Below are 22721 nucleotides of genomic sequence, written 5' to 3' on the forward strand. Positions count from 1 at the left end.
TTCAAGACATTGGAGCCTAAAACAGTACCTTCTACACCAGAGTGAAAGATACAAAGACCACCCCAATTAACACATAACCATTCATGGGTTTCAAGTCGTCTAAATTAAGATAAACTGGAGTTTCATCAGGTCCATGGCTAGCTAAGCAGAACTTGTGAAATAAAGAAAAATGAGAAACCAACCGATGATTTCCCTTTTAAATTAAGAGGTACAATAGATTTCTATCCTTTCTTAGACTTCAATTTCATATTTCCCTATGGGGAATACTCACATAGTACCAGCATTCAGCAAATGTTTGAGATTCAACATCATTTGTCTATTATTTCTTAAAAAAAAAAAAAAACATCATCTGTCTATTATGTTCACGTTTTCTCATTAAAAATTAAAAACTTTGTGAATTTTTCCTTTCTTACCTGAAGACAACAAACTTACTTGATCTTTTATGGATAAAATAATTAGCAGAAACTTCCTTCTTATGAGATAATTCAGAAAACGCAAATGAAGGTGCCGTCAAATTTTGATGGATGCACTATTTTTAAGGGGAGGAGAAAAATCCTTACAAATTGATACAAAATCCGTTGAACAAATTTAGCGTGTATTTGGTTCAGCAGTGATAAAATTCATTTTGAATGAATTGACAGAAAATCACAATCAGAATGGCAAAAACTAAAAGCTCCATATCACAAAATTATCATCTCCTTCATATTTTAATATCAACATTAACTCAGGACCTAATTAAAAAGCTATCCATAGCACCTAATTTCATAGTAATTACCAAAACATATTTCAGCAGCTGTCAAAATATCATACTGCCAGTAATTTCGGTGTATTAAAAAGTTCAACTCTTGCAACAAATGATGCTAATTAGTCCTCAGGTGATAATGGTTAAGAACACTACTTCCACTACAAATCTGATATAGCTGATAATGCATCTTCACCATCTTCAAGAAGTCGAAGACGTTGTCTTCTCCGATAGTAGCATCTTCCACAGCACCCCAATCCACCGAAGAATACCAGTGCTGAGACAATACCAGACATTACCTTATTCCAGCTTTTAATTTCATTGATAAGCCAATCCCCAAGATCATATTTGTCAGTTTGGGATGGAGGAGGAGGTGTTGTGAATGGGTAGGGTGGAGGTGTTGTGAATGGGTAGGGTTGAGGTGTTGTGAATGGGTAGGGTGGAGGGAAAGTGACAGATGGTGGTGGTGGTGCATATGGATAGGGTGGCGGAGGGCAGGCGACAGGTGGTGGTGGTGGGGGAGGACAGGCGGCAGGTGGTGGTGGTGGGGGAGGACAGGCGGGAGGTGGTGGTGGTTGTGATGCACATGCTAATGGCAACGAGCTACATCCTTGTGCCGTGGAAAATAACAGTGTGGTCATCAAAACCATCATAAAAATCGACACCTTCTTTGAATATAGCTCATTTCCTTTTCCTGAAAAACAAATGAACTTCACATCCATTAAAATCTATTTTAGTTCAGTACTAAAAAACCTAAATGAAGGTATATGTATCAAAAGAACTAATCACAAAAATTGACAAGAATGAGAGAAAAAGAGATCAAATGAAAGGAACCTATCAAATAAAGTTGTCATTTTATTATACACAACATAATCATATTAGTCTATGTCATTTTATAAAGTTGTGACAATTTCTTGGATAGACAATTGTTAATAGTTATGTTAGTTTCTATGTTTTGGACCTGTTTCTCAAAACTCGAACATAGCACAAATGTTCATCAAACATCCATCACAAAGATGAAGGTAAAGAAGTCATCGCACCTCTCATGTAATCTACTTGAGTTTGAAAGGCTTCATGTTTGTCATAATCCTCATCTAGATCTATAGCAGACCTGTTACATCATTAACAAACATAGGTTGAAAATTTATATATCTCAAACTGTATTTGTCCACTACTTTATTTTTGAATCAGCATATTTATTAAACCAACAGAGATTATACAAGATGTACAAAACCTGAGAACAGCAAAAATAGATACAAAGGACCCATAATTACTGTTACCCCCATAACAGCACCTAAATAACAGACACAGCAGTAGCCAAAAACAGAAAATACATAACATGGCAGATAACAGGCTGCTGCTGTGCCGCCGTAAACTAGACCCAAAAAGTCCCTAAAACCTCTAAAACTGCCACAATTTTCTCATCAAACAATCGTTGGGGTTTCAGCACCACTCATAAAAGAGGCAAGGAGGACTCTTAACTCTAGATAAAACAACGCCACGATAGAACCTTAATCTACTCCTCAATTTCACCCTGTTCTTTAATAAGATTATTGAAAATCCTATCATTTCGCGCTTTCCAAATCACCCATAGGGAGGCATGCCACACCAACCAAAATCCCTTACGAAGCCTTTTCCTCCCAATCACGCCATTCCAACAATCAAAATGTTGAAACAAGGTTTGAGGTGTGATAAAATTGATCTTTAGCCATCCACACACCAATGACCACATATGGAAGGTCCACACACAATAAAGAAAGAGATGAGAGGAAGTCTCTCCTGCTTGATCACAAAAAACACACCTATCGGACGCTTCTTCCGGTAAAATCCTTCTCCTAGCGAGATTAACCTTAATTGGTATCCGGTCAAGGAGAGTTTCCACGAGAAGACCACCACCTTGGACGGAGCCGTGCTTTTCCACAACGAACTAAACACCATAAGTTTTGTGTCACACAAAACTTCCGGTGGAAACAGCAACCCCTCAAGCCTATCATAAGTGGAGCTAACCGTGAAGACACTGTCGTCCTCCAAGTTCCACCACCACACATCCTCCCTATCCAATCTCACCGACCCCTCTAGAACATTCTAATTAAACATATTTACATATGCATGATGCATCAGTGTCAACAACATGTGAGAAACTTAGAGAAACACTCTATCAAAAGAACTTGCTGCTTATACATGATTTCTAATTTCTACTCATCCAAACAAACCACAAACATCAAAGAAGCACACAAAATCATTACCACCTTGAAGTTCAAACCAAAAAACAAAAGCACCTATCAATTAAAGCAACAGCAAAATTAAATTCTTAGAACCAAAACTCTGTCACACAACACACCACTCAAAGCTGCTTACTCCTTATGAAATTGCACTAACGCATAATTAGCTTAAACAAATCAAAACATTTTGAATCAGATCAAAGTATAATACAATCATAAAAACACATTTGTAGAGTTTGTTCAGATTTTAGAACTTGACAAACCTTTGTGAATTCATCCAAACACAGCACAAACACAAAAGAAGAAAGAAGCACACAAAATCAATCCAACCTAGAGGCCAAACTAAATAAACAAAAGCATAAAGCAAAAGCTACACAGAACCTCTCAAAGCTACAACAAAATCTAAAAACCAAAAACTCATGTTGCATAGTTTGCTCAGCGTGTCTATTTTCAAGCAATCTAACTCCAAAAAACTTAAAAAATTAAAATTAGCAAACCTTTTGGATTTCTTATCGGAGGTAAAATCTCGTCCAGCAACAATGAGAATGAAGTTTAAAACCAGTTTGTTCCAAAATCCTGTGAAATCAAAAACAAATGAAGAAGAAAATCAGAGATAGATAGATAGATAGATAGATAGATAGATAGATAGATAGATAGAGAGATTTTACCAGCTGCAGCAGTGAGAATGAAGCTTAAAAAGGGGTCAAAAAACCGATTCCTCTCGAATCCTGTCAAATGAAAACAAAAAATCTCAACTGGAGAAAAGAAAAGGAAAACAAAAAAAATCAGAGAGAGTGAAAGATATGTGATCTCCATTTTACCAGAGGGAAGAGCAGTTGTCACCATTCTCATTGTTGAAATGAGCAAAAAAAAGTGTCGAAGAAACTTCATAGTAGCTTCTATATATGCAAAATAGAAATAGAAATAGAAATTTGAGTTAGAGAGAAAGAGCAAGTCAGTTATAGAGAGAGAGAGAGAGAGCGAGAGAGAGAGAGAGAGAGAGAGAGAGAGAGAGTGATGATGATGAACATACCAAATGGAAATGAAAATGAAAATGGTTGTGCTGAAAGAATGAAGTGGTGTGGAGAGTTGGAGTGTTGATATAGTGTCTCAACCCGCCAAGAAGCAAAGCGAAAAGCATCAAATAAAATCCTCCATTCTCATTTGGCCAGCTGTCCTAAAAGAGAAAATTGTTTGTTTGCTTGTGCACCCATGGGTCCCCCCATATGGTCATAACAACCTTCTTCAACTAGTGCCTTGAGCAGAAATTAACGAAATATATATGTTCCTTTTTTCATTTTTTTACCATCAAAGTTTGTTCATGATTTTTTATTTTTGTAAATTTTCTTTCCAAGAATTTTAATAATTTTCTACGAAATTTTATCTTCCAATAATGTAATAAATGATTTTTTTAATCGGGTATCCTCCACGTACATTTGTTTTAATCCATTAAAAATTGTATTTTAAAACTCGACCAATGATAACTTAATTTAGACACCATATCATTTTTTTTCTTTTCAGAAAAAGATACAATATCACTTGATTAGCCGTTAGATCAATGAATCAATAGTTGACATGCATGATTGTTGACAAGGTCTATGTAAATAATCATGAAATAAAAATGTTAATATTAAAAAACTCGATATTTGGTCAAGGATTGATTAAAAGAAAGAGTGAGAGAGAGAGAGAGAGAATGAGGGTGATGATGATGATGATGATCATACCAAATGCAAAATGAAAAGAGAAATGATATTTATATAATTATTATGTGACAATTTTTGAACAATTCTCCCACTCATACTCATATTATGTTATTATTTTTTCTCTATTATTTTTAACCAATAAAAAAAGAGAAAAAAATTATTACAAAATAATTGTACATGTATCATTGCTTAAATGGAAGTGGTTAAAATGGTTGTTTTGAAAACATGAAGTGGTAGCGAACAAGTAGGGAGTGTAGTGTATTGTCTCAAACCGCCCAACAATAACACGAAAAAGCATCAAATCAAATATTTCATTCTCATTTGGCCACATGTCCTCAAAGAGAATTTTTGTCTTCAGCACCCTTGTGTGGGTCTGATATGATCATAACAACACCTTAACAACTTGAAGCCTTTGAGCAGCAATTAACAAACTAAATAACATATATGTTCCTTTTTTTGTGGTTAGTTAAATAAAGTTAAAAAATATTGATGGAAAATTTTACAAAGACTAAGATGCTATGAAGAATTTTATAAAGACTAAAAAGTATAATTTTATTTTATAAGGACTAAAAATGAAATTCTAGATGTTTATATGAACTATTCAAAATACATTTTTATAGATTTGTAAGAGGGCCGAAACTCAAATAAACAACTACCGCCTAACTAGCCGTTGTGTTGAAAATTTAAATACCAATATAATCAGCTAAAAATAAATAAGAAATTTGGACAGGACAATGCTCATACAAAATCAAAATAAAATTATATACGCACGTCATATTCGCCAAAACATACACCCACTCTATATCCACAAATATTTGTAAATATCAATGGATTATATATATATAATTACCTGGAGTTTCTTTTTTCAATAGCATGATTTTTCTTTTTTCTAGAGTAAATCAAAGTTTCAATTGTGTAGTAACTAGTAAGATACTCATGTGTACGCGGCTACCGGCGCTAAACATACAATTGCGATAAACAACCATGTGGTGGGTCATCAACGACGGGTGGGGTCCATTTGGTAATAATTGTCAATTTCTTACTCATGTAGTAGTTTGTTATGGAGTAATTGATTGCTATCAAAAGAGAAATTACATGAAACAACATCTCGTCAAAACAAAACAAAAAATGAGACAATATGCATGGCTCTGTTTCTCACTCATGTTTCACCCTCACCACACAACGCAAATGAAACAATGTGGTCCAGTTTCTCGGTCATGTTTCACCCTCATCACACAATACGTCATTTTTTTTTCCAGTAATTTGTTAGGGAATAATTGATTGCAATTTCATGGTTCAGTTTGACCGGCTAATGACTAAAGAAATTCATTTTGAATGTAAATAAGTAGGTGAATGTGGTTCGAAATTCGACTCCTACAATAATACGTCATTTTTTTTTCCAGTAATTTGTTAGGGAATAATTGATTGCAATTTCATGGTTCAGTTTGACCGGCTAATGACTAAAGAAATTCATTTTGAATGTAAATAAGTAGGTGAATGTGGTTCGAAATTCGACTCCTACAATAATACGTCATTTTTTTTTCCAGTAATTTGTTAGGGAATAATTGATTGCAATTTCATGGTTCAGTTTGACCGGCTAATGACTAAAGAAATTCATTTTGAATGTAAATAAGTAGGTGAATGTGGTTCGAAATTCGACTCCTACAATAATACGTCATTTTTTTTCCCAGTAATTTGTTAGGGAATAATTGATTGCAATTTCATGGTTCAGTTTGACCGGCTAATGACTAAAGAAATTCATTTTGAATGTAAATAAGTAGGTGAATGTGGTTCGAAATTCGACTCCTACAATATTATGTATTATCAAAAGACAAACGGAGCCTTTTTTTTTTTTACGTATATTTTGAACAACTAATTATATAACTCTTAATTTTTTGTTTTGTCGAAACTAATAATATAATCTGCAAATTTATAGATAAAATATAATATTTAATTAATTAATCTTAAGTTGATTTAATGGTGTTGGTCTTGAATTTTGAAGTGTGTTTCTTTTAAAATCTCTGATTTGATTTCCTCTTATGTCAAATTTGATATGTTAGTCCATGCAATATTTTGCTCCGACTTTAGTTGCCCCCACAAGTAAACGATGACATTGTATCCTCATATTAATTGGATATCAAATTTTCAAATAAAAAATTAATTTAAGTTACTTATTTACATAAAATTGACAATAAAATTATAGTATACGCTAAAAATTCAAACGTTACTTGACAAGTTTATCAAAAAATAGTATAAGCTAGTAAAATATGTTATGAACTATTTTTTTTTTGACAAGAAATATGTTATGAACTTGTGAATTTTTGTTTGTTTCCGAACATGTCCATTATAATCATACAATCTTTTAAGCTATAGAATATCTGCTATAAACTTGAAAATTGACCTTGCTAAAAGACTCTGAGTAATTTTGTTTTTATATGTTGAAGAAACTGATGAAAGTACGTTATACAAAATATTATATCGGTGTATAAGATTCTTTTGGTGGACATGGTATAATAACTGGATCAAAAGTTCAAATTTACACTTAAAAAAGGTTCAAATTTTATTTTTGTTTTTACAAAACAAAATGAATTGTACATAAGTTCATAATGTGCATAAATAAGATGTGCAGATGTTTTACAAGTACCAGACCCCAACACAAATGGGTGTTAGTGTTAAAATTAAAATTTTACAATAAAGTTCAGTTAACTAAAAAAGGTATGTTTAATCAAAAGCTAAATCAACATGTTACAAAGTCCAGAAAAGTACCTAACGGCTAACGGTGAAAGAAAATACAAAAAGTTCAGTTAACTAAAAAAGGTATGTTTAATCAAAAGCTAAATCAACATGTTACAAAGTCCAGAAAAGTACCTAACAGCTAACGGTGAAAGAAAATACAAATTAAGTAATAGCCGTCAAGAATGGTAATCAAAAGATAAAGTAGTGTATTTCACTTTCAATAACCAAAACGTTATAAGGTTAACTTTGCCAAGTACTTGACGATTTTTTTTTATAAATTTTTTTTTCAAAGTTTTTAAATAATTTTCTATGAAAAAAAAAGTCTTCCAATAATGTAACAAATAAATTAGTAGTATTAATGCTCTTTGATAATTAGTAATATGTAATTACTGTTATAAGCGTTATTTGATACATGGGTCATGTTTGACACTGATGAGCTCATGTGACACAACTCATCTAAATTTTTTATTAGAAAAAAATAATGCATGTTAGAGAAAACCTAGCAAACAAACCATTAGAAGTAGTATCTTAAAATTTGTCTGATGACCGGCTTGTTTAAGACATCGAATCACTGGATTGCAAGTTGCATCGATTAATCAATATTTGACCCGCATGATTGTGGATCAGGTCTAGGCAAAAAAATCATGATATAAAAAACGTTAATATTAATTTTATTTTATATTTTGAAAACTTGATATTCAATCAAGGACCGGTTAATTTGATAGATTCAGTCCACATGAGAGTCATTACAAAAACAACTTAGGAATCTACATTCAGCAAGAATAACACATTCTTCCGTGTTATTCTAAAAAAACGTACCATTGTGTGGGGATATAATTACACAGTTAATTATATCAAAATCAACTCAGGCAAAATCAATTATATCAAAATTAATTTTTATCTTCGCATAACCAAACACATGCTAAATCTCCTCATTTGTAAAATGATCATAATTTATTTTAATTAATAATCATATATTCCTTTTTTATTTTTCGTAAATATACATTTTTAAGTTTATCAAAACAAAAATGCATCCATATATTTGAATTGGAAAAGCCTTCCCGCCATTAACATTCAAATTCGATGAACATGGATTTAATATAGTTTAAGGATTACATGTTATGTTTATATAGTTAAGGGACCATATTAAAGAAGCAACAATAGTTTATGGATTAAATTGACGGTTTATTTGTTCGTTGATAATCAAAAATCATATTAACTATTTTATACTCAATTTATTGTTTGTGTCGGATTGTTTATCATATGTGGATTGCAATTGGTATCATGCATTTTGGTGCAAGTTGTGGAGATGATAAAAGAAAAAACATGAAAAGTGTGAGTGTGATAATCACACTGAAACTTTCTTCTTCTAGCCAAACAAAGACAGTGTTGGTACTTTAAGCAATAAGCATGATATTAGTGTTTACTGAGAGCGTCAATGTTAGACTATGGACCACCTGAGTCAAATTCAAACAATGTTCTCTGACTTGTTACATCCTTAATTAAGTGGAATATGCAGCTGGAGTCATAACATAACATCCTTAATTCCTACCACCGTTAAGGTAAACGGAAATGGAACCACACTTAACCCTCATGGAATGAAAGCATGGTAGTACCATTTTAGAGGAGTAGCAAATTTGTTGTCTTTATAATATGAATGAAAGTTTAATTTCATTTTAGTTTGATGGAGTACATTTCATTCACTTGGATGGAAGTTTTCTTATTATTTTTTTAAATTCAAAAAAAGGGATGTCACATTTTTGAAGGTGTAGTTATTACTACTTAATATTTAAAGGTATTTAATGTTTTACAACTTTTTAAATTTATATGTCTAAACATGGTCAAAAATGTTTTTTTTTCTTCTTATAATAAAAAGCAGGTGAGTATTATAAGGTGAATATGAAATATAGTCCCTAAACTTTGACTCGAACAATATGTGCATCCACACTCTTTCAGCATAATTAAGTAGACTCCGCTTCGTCCGTCAGACAAAATCCAATTCTTGTACATTATAATTATTATATTAAATGTATACTTAATTAAGGTCGAGTTTTCTTTTTTGACTGTAAAATAAGTTTCAATAGCATGAAGTCGTGTTGTAAGATAAGTGATTTCCTAAGTACTACCACTAAATAATGCGATAAAACATCTCTGGGGTAGGGTTATCAACGACTAGTGGGGGTTCACTTGATCATAATTTTCAGTTACTAACTCATACTCACTCTAGTAATTTGTTAGGGAGTAATTCATTGTAATCAAAAAAGAAATTACATGAAACAATATGAACGGTTGAGATTAATTAGTTATCGAATGTTTCACCCTCACCACACAATATGTCCACTGGGTCATAAATATCAGTAATTTGTTCGACAATAATTGATTGCAATTTCATGGTTTTAAGTTTTTTGTTAACAAGCCAAAATAAAATATGTATTAATATTGAAAAAAAATAATCCCCTTAATCTAAGACGTACCAGAGAAGAATGTCAAAGTTTAACAAAAGAGATTAAGCCATGGAAAAAACAACTCGACCAAAAACACCAAAAAAATACATTAGCCAATGTTCATACAAACAAAAGGAAAAAGCCAACAACTTTGAAAATAAACGAAAAATGAACATTATTGGCCTTCAACCACCAAAAAGAAAGAAACTAGATTTTTTTCCAAAAGCGGATAAGTAGTGCTTATTTTATTGTTAAAAAACATGGCATTCCTTGTCTTTCGAATTACCCAAGAACAAGAAAGCCAAACTAAGTGCATGACATCTCGCCTAGCTTTAGAGACATCGGTTGCATTACCAAATTGAACAAAATGATCCGAAATTCGTAAGGGATCAACCGAAGTAAAACCAAGCTAATTGCACATAAGATACCAAAGAGGGCTCGTCACATTATAGTTCAAAAGCAGATGATCTATCAATTCAACCTTGCCACAACCATTAACACAGAATGAATTATGTCTCGCTGATGGTGATTTTCGCAAGTGTACGAAATCGTTCAAGTAGTAAATAAAACGGTAAGACCGAGTGTCGAACTCGAGAATCGCGTTATACAGTTGAATTGTATTTATGACTTAATTGAACAAAAGGTTAAGTTGTTTGTTTTATCGCAATATTGGAAATAACGGAAATTAAAGTGATGAAGATTAATGAGAGAAAGATGTCAGGGATGAGTTTCGCTAGATGACCATGAAAAGCTAATAACCTAGTTTTAACTATTGAATCGACGCGTATGATTGTTATCGAATCATCTAATTTATTCTTGCCCTAATTCCTTAGTGACAAAAACTTTAAACCTAAAATAAAAACCTAATTCCTTAGTGAATTTGAATATTAGGGTTAAGCATTACGAACAAGAATTCTTTTAATGATTCCAAGGGTTTGTATCTATTCCTAGATTACAAAGGCAAGGATCTCTTATTTCAAAGCGTTTATCAATTCCACTTCCGTTTCACAAAATAAACCGTAAATCAATTTAAAGGTGATCAATCAATAAAAAGCATTAAGAACGGAAATAAGAGAAACAATCATATGAATTTCAATCAATAATATTAAACTAGGTCCTAACAATGATGTTCATCTAGGTCTACTCATCCCCAACAAAGGAGGGTTTAGTTACACATAATTGAGCAATAAACAAAAGAAGAAGAATTACAAGATGAATTCATGAATAAACCTTGTTAAAACTCCTTCAATGGTGTTCCAAGACGCTCCAGATCGCTCTCCTATGTGTTTCTAGGTCTTTTGATCTCCAAAAATCGTATATTTAATTCTGAAAACGAGTTCCCTTTATATAGAGCTGTAGAAAATCGGTGTCCGAACCCCCCAAATCGGTGGCCGAACACCCTTGATGAACCAAAACGCGTGCCAACTTTCCGCAAAATCGGTGGCCGAAATCCTCAAATCGGTGGCCGAAAATTCCAGCGTTGGCAACATTAAATCAGCAGCAAAATCGGTCACCGAGGTGAAATTTCGGTAACCGATTTCTGACTTCTCTAAAACCTTCTCTTTGGCTTCTTTGTGGCTCTTTGCTCCCAGAATTACATTGAGTATGATCCAAAATGTCATAAAAAAGGCCTAAGAAAACTAAGATGACGAGGTGTCATCACAACCCCAAACTTGCATCGTTGCTTGTCCTCAAGGAACACACTTTAAATGAAAAGTGACAGTAGAATAACACTTACCCCACCAATGATCATGTCAAAAGTTCACTCCTTTGTTAGCAATTGATGAGCTAACTTGCTTGGTAACACATTCAATCCACAACTTCTCGCAACAACATTGAAACAGGGTTCACACAGTCGACATGCAAACTACTATATTACCAAAACTTTAAAAATTTCTAAGCATCAATCAAAGTTAATATCATGCACACACTTTTAAGGACTTTTTTGGTTATAACGGGGCTTAGGTTCGAGGTGGGATAATTTGGAGAGTAGGCTTAATAAACAACTTGGAGTTAAGCATCAACCTACGGTTCTAAAAATTTAAAAGCAATACCACACAAAATTCAGGGACTAGAGAACATTAACATTGAATAAAAACTGATCGCTTGTTGTCTTTGTGCATATTCATATATATTTTTTTTTTTTGAGCTGAATTTTTAACGTTTCAGCTTATTTTTGACATGCCATTTCTTTCTTTTTCTTTTATAAGACAATAAGACAACACAAGATGACCTTCAGTTCTCTAGTACCCCTACCCCAAACTTAGAGCGTTGCTAGTTCCATGAGCAACCCCAAACTTGAATTTTTGTAACACTGAAACACAATTCATGCCTAACTCCAACAAAATTATTGGGACATTCCTATGGTCTCTAGGCTTGTAATGTGGTTCGTCACCGAAACAAGGGGTCTAATCCTAATGGCTCAACTTGGCTTAAACAAAGGAATAATTCAATATAAACTCAGGTTGGCTGCAAAGGCTCAAGGTACAAGCAATTTGCCTTAGTGTGCACACAATATAACCAATCAATAGCAGAGAAAAATCGAAAGCCCTAGAAATAGCATTCACATGGAAACACTCATATTTGTAAAAATTGAAAAATACAATTTGGCTATGACCTTACAAGATGAGGTTTCTGGAAGTTGTGGCTACCTAAGCATTCCGTCCTGCCGTACACTTCCCTTTGACAAGATCCAATCAAGCGACCACCTCCTTTTGAACTTTTGACAAACCATTGGTGAAATCTTTGTTACTAAACTGGTACCTTTCAAGAAAAATGAATTCATCAATAAAAAACAACCGCAGATGCATTACAAAAAGGGGATTAACCAAAACATCACAGTACTAATCATGTTCGATTCAAATACAACTGAAAGGAATGACAGAAGCAAATAACAGAAACAACAAAAGTAAAAACTGAAATGCAAATAAAATGCTCGGGCTAGACAAGGTGCCCAAGTCACTGTGGTCCTCCTGAAGGTCCTCCTGGATCCGCTGATGGAAACTGATAAAACTGAGGATATGTGCCAGTCGCACTCTGATGCTCAGCCTGAATCCGATAATACTCCTGTCGGATACGCTCCTCACTCTCAGCTCCTCTCTGCCTCTCTGCCGCAAAATAATCCTCCATGTCCTGTGGGCTAGTAAACCTCTCAAAAGCATTCATCCTGGCAATAGGATTCTGACGATAACGCTCAGCTTCGATCAGAAAGGGCTCCGGGAAAGCTGGTGGTGGCATCCGGTCTCGAGCAGAAATCTCCTGGGCCCAGTTGGCCATAGCATAAGTGTACTCCGCAAAATAGGGAGGGATGTATCCCTGCTGCTGCTGATGCATCATAGGTGGCTGCACCGGAGGCACCTGATCTTCGTCCATCATCTGAGGCTGCCCCCCTTGCTGCGCTAGCCCACGTTCAAACTCCTCCTGATCCTTCTCAAATTTCAGCATAACTTTGTTGGAAATAGGCAGCTGGGATGTCAAAAACACATCGGAAGACTCTGTTGGAACATGTGCATCCCTGCATAAAGCATTAATTAAACAACAGTGCCCCAATGTCGCCCTGGTAGTAGATATCAGCTCCTTCAAACTGTGATACATTAAGGACGCTGCATCAATTTCCTTGTCAGATAGTAAAGCAAGCAGAATGTAAACACGAGCACGGGTCATCTCTGCTTTAGCAGATGTCCGCTCAATAGTAGTGAGAATGAAAGATGCCCATGCTTTGTACTCTGGCAGCAGATCCACGGTATCAATTCTCTGGGGTCGTCCTCCCTGTCCTTTCCAACCAGTACCTTCCCTCATCAAACCATCCAACAATGCATCCCATTGTGCCTTAGTAGATTCTCCAGACTGCTCCTGCCTTCTACGCACAACCTCGCACTCCTCTGGCCTTGGTAGCCCCAACACTCTAGCAATATCACTCGGAGCATAACTCACCTCCTTCCCTCTCACCGTTGCATGCCTCCCGGTACTTCCTTCAACAAAGGCATTAGCCAAGAATTCTAAGGCTATGCTTTGATTACTTTCCGGGGTTACCATTGCAACTATTCCTTCCCACTGCTTCTCATGGATCTTTTGTTCAAAATTCGGGTAACGAGACAAATTGTCAAAATCGAACCCTCTCTCCTTGGTAAACACACGCTTTTTGATCACATGGTATCTATCCTCCGCCTCTTGTGACTTAAACCGGTCATGTGGTGGTTGAATGGGTGGTTGAGGTTGTGGTGGAGGGCTCGGTGGTGGTGGTTGAGAAGAGGTTCCGGTAGATCTTTTCCCTCTACTCCTCTTGTTGGTGGGTTCTTTGTCTTTGGCCATGGTTGTTGTTGGAATTGGGGATGGGTATGTGTTGAGGTTAGGGTGTGTGTGGTGGTTGGATGAAATATGATGAAGTTTGATGAAATTTGAGGGTTAGGGTAAAGGATTGGTTGTTTGTAAGTGAATTGGTGGTTGTGGTGTTGGTAAAGGATGGTTTGGAAGGGTAGAAGATGAAGTTTAGATGGTAAAATTCGGACAAGGGAAAATTGGACAGAGTAACACCAGGTTTTCAATTTGTGGCTATGTTTTTCGGTGGAGGGCAATATATAGAAGCTGACGAAATCGGCCACCGTTTGGAGGGATCGGTGACCGATGGTTCCTGTAACGGTCAGGTTTGAAATGGAAAACCCATAATCGGTTACCGATGGACAGTTATCGGTTACCGAAATCAGCCTTAACGGGAAAAAATTTGAAATATCGGTTACCGATGAAGATTATTCGGCTACCGATTTTTCCAGCAGCGAAAGTTTGATTTGCTTGGCTGACTTCGGTTACCGAATGTTTGAATCGGTGACCGAAATTTCACCTTTTTTTTTTTTTTTTTTTTTGGAAACGAAGAAATATCGGACACCGAAAACGGGTAAACGGTGACCGATTTTTACAGAATAAAAAGACACTATTTTTTGGTCAAAAACGGTCACCGAATTTGGGTGATCGGTAGCCGATTTTTGATTATATATTTTTTCTCTCTCTTTTTTTTTGTGTGGGACTTAAAATCAGCAGTGCCCACATTTTTCATAATTTAAATGCAAAGATAACGGAAAGGAAATTTATACCTACGATGGGTTGCCTCCCATCAAGCGCTGGTTTAACGTCCTAAGCTTGACGGTCCACTTTTCTTCCTTCAAGTGGATTGTAACGAAATGGACTCCCTTGAACGCTCCGACTCTCCCCCATAATATGGTTTGAGCCTTTGTCCATTGACCTTAAAGGTCTTGTCAGAATCCAAGTGTTGTACCTCAATGGCACCGTACGGGTAAACTTTCGCCACTTTGAATGGTCCGGACCACCTTGACTTCAGCTTTCCAGGGAACAGCCTCAACCTGGAATTAAAAAGTAAAACAAGTTGCCCTTCTCTAAACTCCCTAATTTGAATCTTTTTGTCATGCCATTTCTTTGTTTTTTCTTTATAAATTTTGGCATTCTCGTAGGCAAAGTTCCGGAACTCATCCAACTCATGGAGTTGAAGAATTCTAGACTCGCCTGCTTTAAAAAGATCAAAATTAAGGAGCTTAGTTGCCCACAAAGCCTTGTGTTCGAGCTCTAAGGGCAAATGACAAGATTTTCCATAAACAATTTGAAAAGGGGACATACCTATCGGTGTTTTGAAGGCAGTCCTATATGCCCATAAGGCATCATCAAGCTTAAGAGACCAATCCTTTCGGGACGAGTTCACAGTTTTTTCTAAAATTTGCTTGATTTGCCTATTGGACACTTCTACTTGTCCACTAGTTTGAGGGTGGTAGGGTGTGGCAATCCGATGATGCACATTGTACTTTTTCAACAACGCCTCCATCTTTCGATTGAGGAAGTGGGTGCCTTCATCACTAATTAAGGCTCTAGGAACCCCAAAGCGTGAGAAAATGTTTTTCTTGAGGAAGGCCACCACTACTTGAGCATCATTGGTTTGCGTGGCAATTGCTTCCACCCACTTAGAAACGTAATCCACTGCCACCAAAATGTACATCTTTGAGTATGAGGACGGGAATGGTCCCATGAAGTCAATTCCCCACACATCAAAGATTTCCACTTCTAACACAGGATTTTGTGGCATCTCGTTTCTTTTTGAAATATTTCCTGTGCGTTGGCAGCGGTCACATTTCTGAACATAGGCGAAAGCATCTTTAAAAAGAGTAGGCCAAAACAGGCCTGACTGAAGGACCTTTGCAGCAGTCCTATCCCCACTAAAGTGTCCCCCATAGCTGGAGTCATGGCAGTGCCACAACACCTTTTCTTGTTCATCTTCGGGGACACATCTTCTTAACAAACCATCAACCCCCCTTTTGTACAAAAATGGTTCATCCCACACATATGACTTGCAGTCATGTAGGAATTTCTTACGTTGTTGGGAGTTAAAGTCAAGAGGAATAATCTTACCCACCATGTAGTTCGCATAGTCCGCAAACCACGGCACCATCGTAAAAGCTAAGATGTGCTCATCAGCAAAGAGGTCCTTGATAGGCCTCTCCTCCTCTGTTTCATCCATCTTCTCCAGGCGAGAAAGATGGTCAGCCACCGTGTTCTCCGATCCTTTCTTGTCACGGATCTCTAAATCAAATTCCTGCAACAACAGTATCCACCTAAGAAGCCTTGGCTTAGATTCCTGCTTAGAAAACAAATACCTTAGTGCAGCATGGTCAGTGTAAACAATGACTTTAGACCCTAACAGGTAAGATCTAAATTTATCAAAAGCATAAACAACAGCCAAAAGTTCTTTTTCAGTGGTAGCATAGTTAAGTTGTGCTGGATTCAAAACATGGCTGGCATAATAGATAACATGCAACAACTTATCTTTTCTTTGACCAAGTACTGCCCCAACAGCTATGTCACTTGCATCACACATAATTTCAAAAGGTAGTGACCAATCAGGTGCAATGACAATAGGGGCAGTGATCAATTTTTGTTTCAAAGTAGTAAAAGCATTCAGACATTCATCATTGAATTGGAATGGAATGTCTTTGACAAGCAGGTTAGTAAGGGGTTTTGCTATTTTTGAAAAATCTTTGATAAACCTCCTATAAAAACCTGCATGGCCTAAAAAGCTTCGAATGCCTTTCTCATTAGTGGGAGGAGGGAGTTTTTCAATTACTTCAATTTTAGCTTGGTCAACCTCTATCCCCTTGTGGGAGATTCGGTGACCCAAAACAATTCCCTCTCTCACCATGAAATGACATTTCTCCCAGTTTAGGACTAAATTAGCTTTTTGACATCTTTCCAAAACAAGAGATAAATTATGCAAACAATGATCAAAAGAAGAGCCGAAGACAGAGAAATCGTCCATAAAAACTTCGATATGTTTTTCAAGCATATCGGAGAATATGGACATGACACACCTTTGAAACGTGGCAGGGGCATTGCATAGCCCAAATGGCATCCTCCTGTAAGCAAATATCCCGTAAGGACATGTGAAAGCAGTTTTCTCTTGATCTTCAGGTGCCACCGCAATTTGATTATAACCAGAGTACCCGTCCAAGAAACAGTAGTACTCATGACCCGCTAACCTCTCTAGCATTTGATCAATGAAAGGTAGTGGGAAATGGTCTTTCCTTGTTGCGGTATTCAGCCTCCTATAGTCAATACAAACTCTCCACCCGGTGACTGTACGTGTTGGGATCAGCTCATTCTTCTCATTTGTAACCACAGTAGTCCCACCCTTTTTAGGAACAACTTGGACGGGACTCACCCACGAACTGTCTGAAATGGGATAGATGATACCAGCTTCAAGTAACTTCACCACCTCCTTTCTAATCACCTCTTTCATGGCTGGATTTAGTCTCCGTTGTGGCTGCACCACCGGCTTGAAATTATCCTCCATTAATATTTTATGCATGCAGAAAGTAGGACTTATGCCTTTCAAATCCTCAATAGACCAACCCAAAGCACCCTTGTACATTCTAAGCACCCTTAACAATTTTTCTTCTTCAAGTTTGCTCAAGTTAGAACTAATGATGGCTGGGTACTTCTCTTTCTCACCAAGGAACACATACTTCAAGTGAGAAGGTAATTGTTTGAGTTCAGCTACCGGTGCTTCTTTTGATTTCTCCACAACTTCGTCTTGAGGATGAAGTTCCTCCCACCTAGTAGGGGTGCGACGGTTGTGGGATGGAGAGGCCTCCAACATAGCTAAGACTTCACCTTCTTTAGGATCCTCACTTTCTTGTGCAATTTCCGGTGGCATACTTAAGACTCTTTCAAGTGGTAGTGCTGGTATCTCTTTTTGCAGTTTTTCTTTCACAAAGGATTTGATCATGTCGACCCTATAGCATTTTTCTTTCTCTTCGGGGTGCTTCATAGCTTTAAGAACATTCAACTTCACCACCTCATCAAAGAATTTCAAAGTTAAAGTGCCATCTTCCATGTCAATTAAACACCTTCCGGTTTGCAAGAACGGTCTTCCTAGAATCAAAGGAATATCATCATCTTCTTCCATCTCAAGAACAACAAAATCTACCGGGAAGATGAATTTATCAACTTTCACAAGAACATCTTCAACTATGCCATAGGGAAATTTGTAAGACTTATCTGCAAACTGTAGAGTCATCCTTGTGTCTCTTACCCTTCCGATGCCTAACTTCTTATAGATAGACAAAGGCATCAAACTCACACTAGCTCCAAGATCAATCAATGCCTTCTTAAAAGTTCTATCCCCAATTGTACAAGGAATAGTGACACTCCCGGGGTCTTTTAGTTTCCTTGGAATTTTTCTTTGCAAGACCGCACTACATTGCTCGGTGAGCATCACATCTTCATCATCAATCGTTCTCTTCCTTGAAAGGATGTCCTTCATGAATTTTGCATATGAAGGCATTTGTTGGAGGGCTTCAGCAAATGGGATGTTGATTTGTAACTTTTTGAACATCTCGATGAATTTTGCAAAGCACTTCTCATCTTTTTCTCTCTTCTGCCTTTGAGGATAAGGCAGCTTGATTTGTGGCTTTGGAGGCTCATCTTTCTTCTTTTCGGGCTCTTCGACAACATGAGTGTTAACAGCATCATGCACTTCAACCTCCACTTCAATTAATTCAGGAGATGAGTCACCTTCACCATGTTTAGCTGGAGATGATAGTGATTCATCCCTCTTCATGCTTCTTGTAGTGACCATGTTCACATTTTCATGATCCCTTGGATTGATGACAGTGTTGCTTGGAAGGGTTCCTGGTGCTCGTTGTGTGAGTTGTTGAGCCATTTGACCAACTTGAGTTTCAAGATTTTTGATTGAAGCCCTTGTATTCTTTTGAGCCTCTCTGGTTTCTTGAGCTAAGGAATTCATGTTGGATGCCATTGCTTCTATAGCTAACTCCCAATCAGCCTTCTTTGGAGCTTGGTTTGATGGACCTCCTTGATAACCCCCTTGTTGTTGATTTTGAGAACCACCTTGCTGATTTTTCCACGAGAAATTTGGATGGTTCCTCCAGCCTGGATTATATGTATTTGCAAAAGGGTTATTTCGAACCTGGTTCCCTTGACTGCTGAGGTAGTTCACCATCTCCACTTGGGTTGCATCCATGGGCACATCACAATGCATAGTGAAATGGGGGCCAGCACACCAATCACATTTGACAGTGTTCATTTGATTCACCGGAGCAACTTGGGGTTGAGTTAAGTTAAGTGCTGCCATTTTCTTTGATACTTCAGCAGCTACTGCATCTTGAATCTGCTTACCAGTTAGTATGCTTTGAGCATTTTTGAGCTCAAGTTGATTCAGATCTATGAGTCCTCCCCTTGTACCACCGGTTCTATCATACATCTCCATTTGTTCATTAAGTGCAACAGCTTCAATGATTTTGATTATTTGAGAGGCGGTTTTGAAATTGATGGAACCACCGGAAGCTGTGTCGAGAACTTGTCTAGTAGCCAGACGTAGACCATTACAAAACATCTGCATTTGAACCGTAGTATCAAAGTTGTGTTCGGGACATGCTGAGATTAACTTCTTGTACCTTTTATAAGCTTCTCCCAAGGACTCTCCCTCTTTCTGTTGAAAGCTGGAGATGTCTTGACGCCTCCTCACAAATAGAGCTGTAGGGAAGAATTGCTCCAAGAACTTATCTTCCATCTCATTCCAAGTTGTTATGCTACCAGCCGGTAGGGAGTCAAACCACTCATATGCATCATCAGTTAAAGTGAACGGGAACAGTCTCAATCTTTTTGCTTCCTCAGAGTGCCCTTGTACCTTAGCTGTCTCACAAAGTATCAAGAAACTCTTCAAGTGCTTGTTGGCATCTTCATTGTACTTCCCCGCATACTGATTCTCCTTCAACTCCCGCAACAGACCGGGATTGATCTCAAACTTGTCTACCGTCACAGGCTGATTAGTGATGGTCAGCCTGTTTCGGTTTCTGTCTCGGGCCCCATAGTCTCCTAGAAGTCTTTCTTCAGGTTGGGGCTGTGGCTGTGGCTGTGGTCCCTCCGCCATCTCTTCGTCTAACTGCTCGTCCGTGTCAACCTCTACTCCACTGGTCCCTTCCTTTTCTCGCAGTTTTCGGAGTTTTGTTTCTTTCCGGATTGCTCGGCAGTACTTTTCAACTTCTGGAATAAAGGTAAGTTCAGCTGAGGGCTGGCCTCGCATACAAGGTTAGACAATGAGTGAGTACTAATATTAAAACAAAAATAAAAACAATAATTTTGTTGCAGAGCAAAAAATTTCAATTAAGAAAATAAAATTCAACAGTGATTTGGCAATCCCCGGCAACGGCGCCAAAAACTTGATGGTGATTTTCGCAAGTGTACGAAATCGTTCAAGTAGTAAATAAAACGGTAAGACCGAGTGTCGAACTCGAGAATCGCGTTATACAGTTGAATTGTATTTATGACTTAATTGAACAAAAGGTTAAGTTGTTTGTTTTATCGCAATATTGGAAATAACGGAAATTAAAGTGATGAAGATTAATGAGAGAAAGATGTCAGGGATGAGTTTCGCTAGATGACCATGAAAAGCTAATAACCTAGTTTTAACTATTGAATCGACGCGTATGATTGTTATCGAATCATCTAATTTATTCTTGCCCTAATTCCTTAGTGACAAAAACTTTAAACCTAAAATAAAAACCTAATTCCTTAGTGAATTTGAATATTAGGGTTAAGCATTACGAACAAGAATTCTTTTAATGATTCCAAGGGTTTGTATCTATTCCTAGATTACAAAGGCAAGGATCTCTTATTTCAAAGCGTTTATCAATTCCACTTCCGTTTCACAAAATAAACCGTAAATCAATTTAAAGGTGATCAATCAATAAAAAGCATTAAGAACGGAAATAAGAGAAACAATCATATGAATTTCAATCAATAATATTAAACTAGGTCCTAACAATGATGTTCATCTAGGTCTACTCATCCCCAACAAAGGAGGGTTTAGTTACACATAATTGAGCAATAAACAAAAGAAGAAGAATTACAAGATGAATTCATGAATAAACCTTGTTAAAACTCCTTCAATGGTGTTCCAAGACGCTCCAGATCGCTCTCCTATGTGTTTCTAGGTCTTTTGATCTCCAAAAATCGTATATTTAATTCTGAAAACGAGTTCCCTTTATATAGAGCTGTAGAAAATCGGTGTCCGAACCCCCCAAATCGGTGGCCGAACACCCTTGATGAACCAAAACGCGTGCCAACTTTCCGCAAAATCGGTGGCCGAAATCCTCAAATCGGTGGCCGAAAATTCCAGCGTTGGCAACATTAAATCAGCAGCAAAATCGGTCACCGAGGTGAAATTTCGGTAACCGATTTCTGACTTCTCTAAAACCTTCTCTTTGGCTTCTTTGTGGCTCTTTGCTCCCAGAATTACATTGAGTATGATCCAAAATGTCATAAAAAAGGCCTAAGAAAACTAAGATGACGAGGTGTCATCACTCGCCTAAACAAATTATCCTTGGTAGGCAACCTGTTACAGAGAAGCCAACGAAAATAAAGAGATCTTCAAGGAAACATCCTTAAACCAAATAATATCAGAAGCAACAATATAATGATGTGGTTCTTGACTGGTGAAAAACGGGTATGCTTCACGCATTGTAAAACCTGCTCACGGATCAAGCTGTCAAATCCACTTATCCTCAACATTAGCCTGCAAAACCACATTAGAAAGCAAATCCTTATACTCCCCTACCAACTCCTCCTCTCACGCCAACAAACTACGCCTCCATTTCCACCCCTCGCCTCCCTCACCCTAAGCTAAATGAAACAACTCCGCCATTGTTATAGATCGATTTTCAAACAAGTCATACAATCAGCCTGACACAAAATTTAAAATCTCCTAGCCACCAATCAGCCCAAAACAAAGTATCTGAACCACCACCCAACTTTCGCCTTAAATTATCTTCAAACCAACTCCCCACCTCTAACCCAACCCCATCTCGAAGACGCACCATATCCTTCCACGAAGCATATGCCTCCCTCCCACCAGCCTTCACACCCCCCTCCCCCCAACACCATAACATGATGACAACATTTTATTCCATAATCCTCCTCTATCCACCATCAACCTCCAACACTATTTACCTAAAAGAGCATAATTAAACTCCCTTAACCACCTCACCTTCAAACCATCATACTCCTTTCTCAAACAACTGGACTCTTAAAACTATCACAATCCCACACCGCAACTTTCATCTCATCCACACTAAAAGGTTTAGTTAAATCAACCCCTTCCAACACAGATAAAGAGCGAAACTGTAAATTATCCACCCCAAACCTCTTCATATTACAACCCTTAAAGTGAGCCGCAAAATTTGAAAAAACAACATTACAGACATCTGTTACTCCTTCCACACGCGCACCCTAAAAAAAATGGAAGAGGTGACATTGCCTCTTCTGTGGCTAGACATAATGCCATGGAAAATTTTTGAAT

General features: G+C 37.1%; 2 protein-coding genes across 2 annotated transcripts; both read right to left on the minus strand.

Annotated features, from left to right (window-relative positions):
- Positions 1-680: 680 nt before the first annotated feature.
- LOC146923028 (uncharacterized) lies at positions 681-4061 on the minus strand. The gene is made up of 6 exons (XM_085715781.1): positions 3998-4061; positions 3786-3863; positions 3633-3692; positions 3462-3540; positions 1783-1853; positions 681-1436 (listed from the first exon to the last, which is right to left on the minus strand). Exons 2-6 carry the CDS (start codon positions 3853-3855, stop codon positions 904-906), a joined length of 813 nt encoding a protein of 270 aa, XP_085571907.1. The 5' UTR covers positions 3856-3863; positions 3998-4061; the 3' UTR covers positions 681-903.
- Positions 4062-15002: 10941 nt separating this feature from the next.
- LOC146923029 (uncharacterized) lies at positions 15003-20447 on the minus strand. Its single transcript, XM_085711654.1, has one exon. The coding sequence runs from the start codon at positions 20445-20447 to the stop codon at positions 15003-15005; it is 5445 nt and encodes a 1814-aa protein (XP_085567780.1).
- Between the last annotated feature and the right edge of the window lie 2274 nt (positions 20448-22721).

This window comes from Medicago sativa, chromosome 5 (assembly GCF_051527215.1).
Source record: "Medicago sativa cultivar Bolivia chromosome 5, Bolivia_mono, whole genome shotgun sequence".
NCBI classification, from domain to species: Eukaryota; Viridiplantae; Streptophyta; class Magnoliopsida; order Fabales; family Fabaceae; genus Medicago; species Medicago sativa.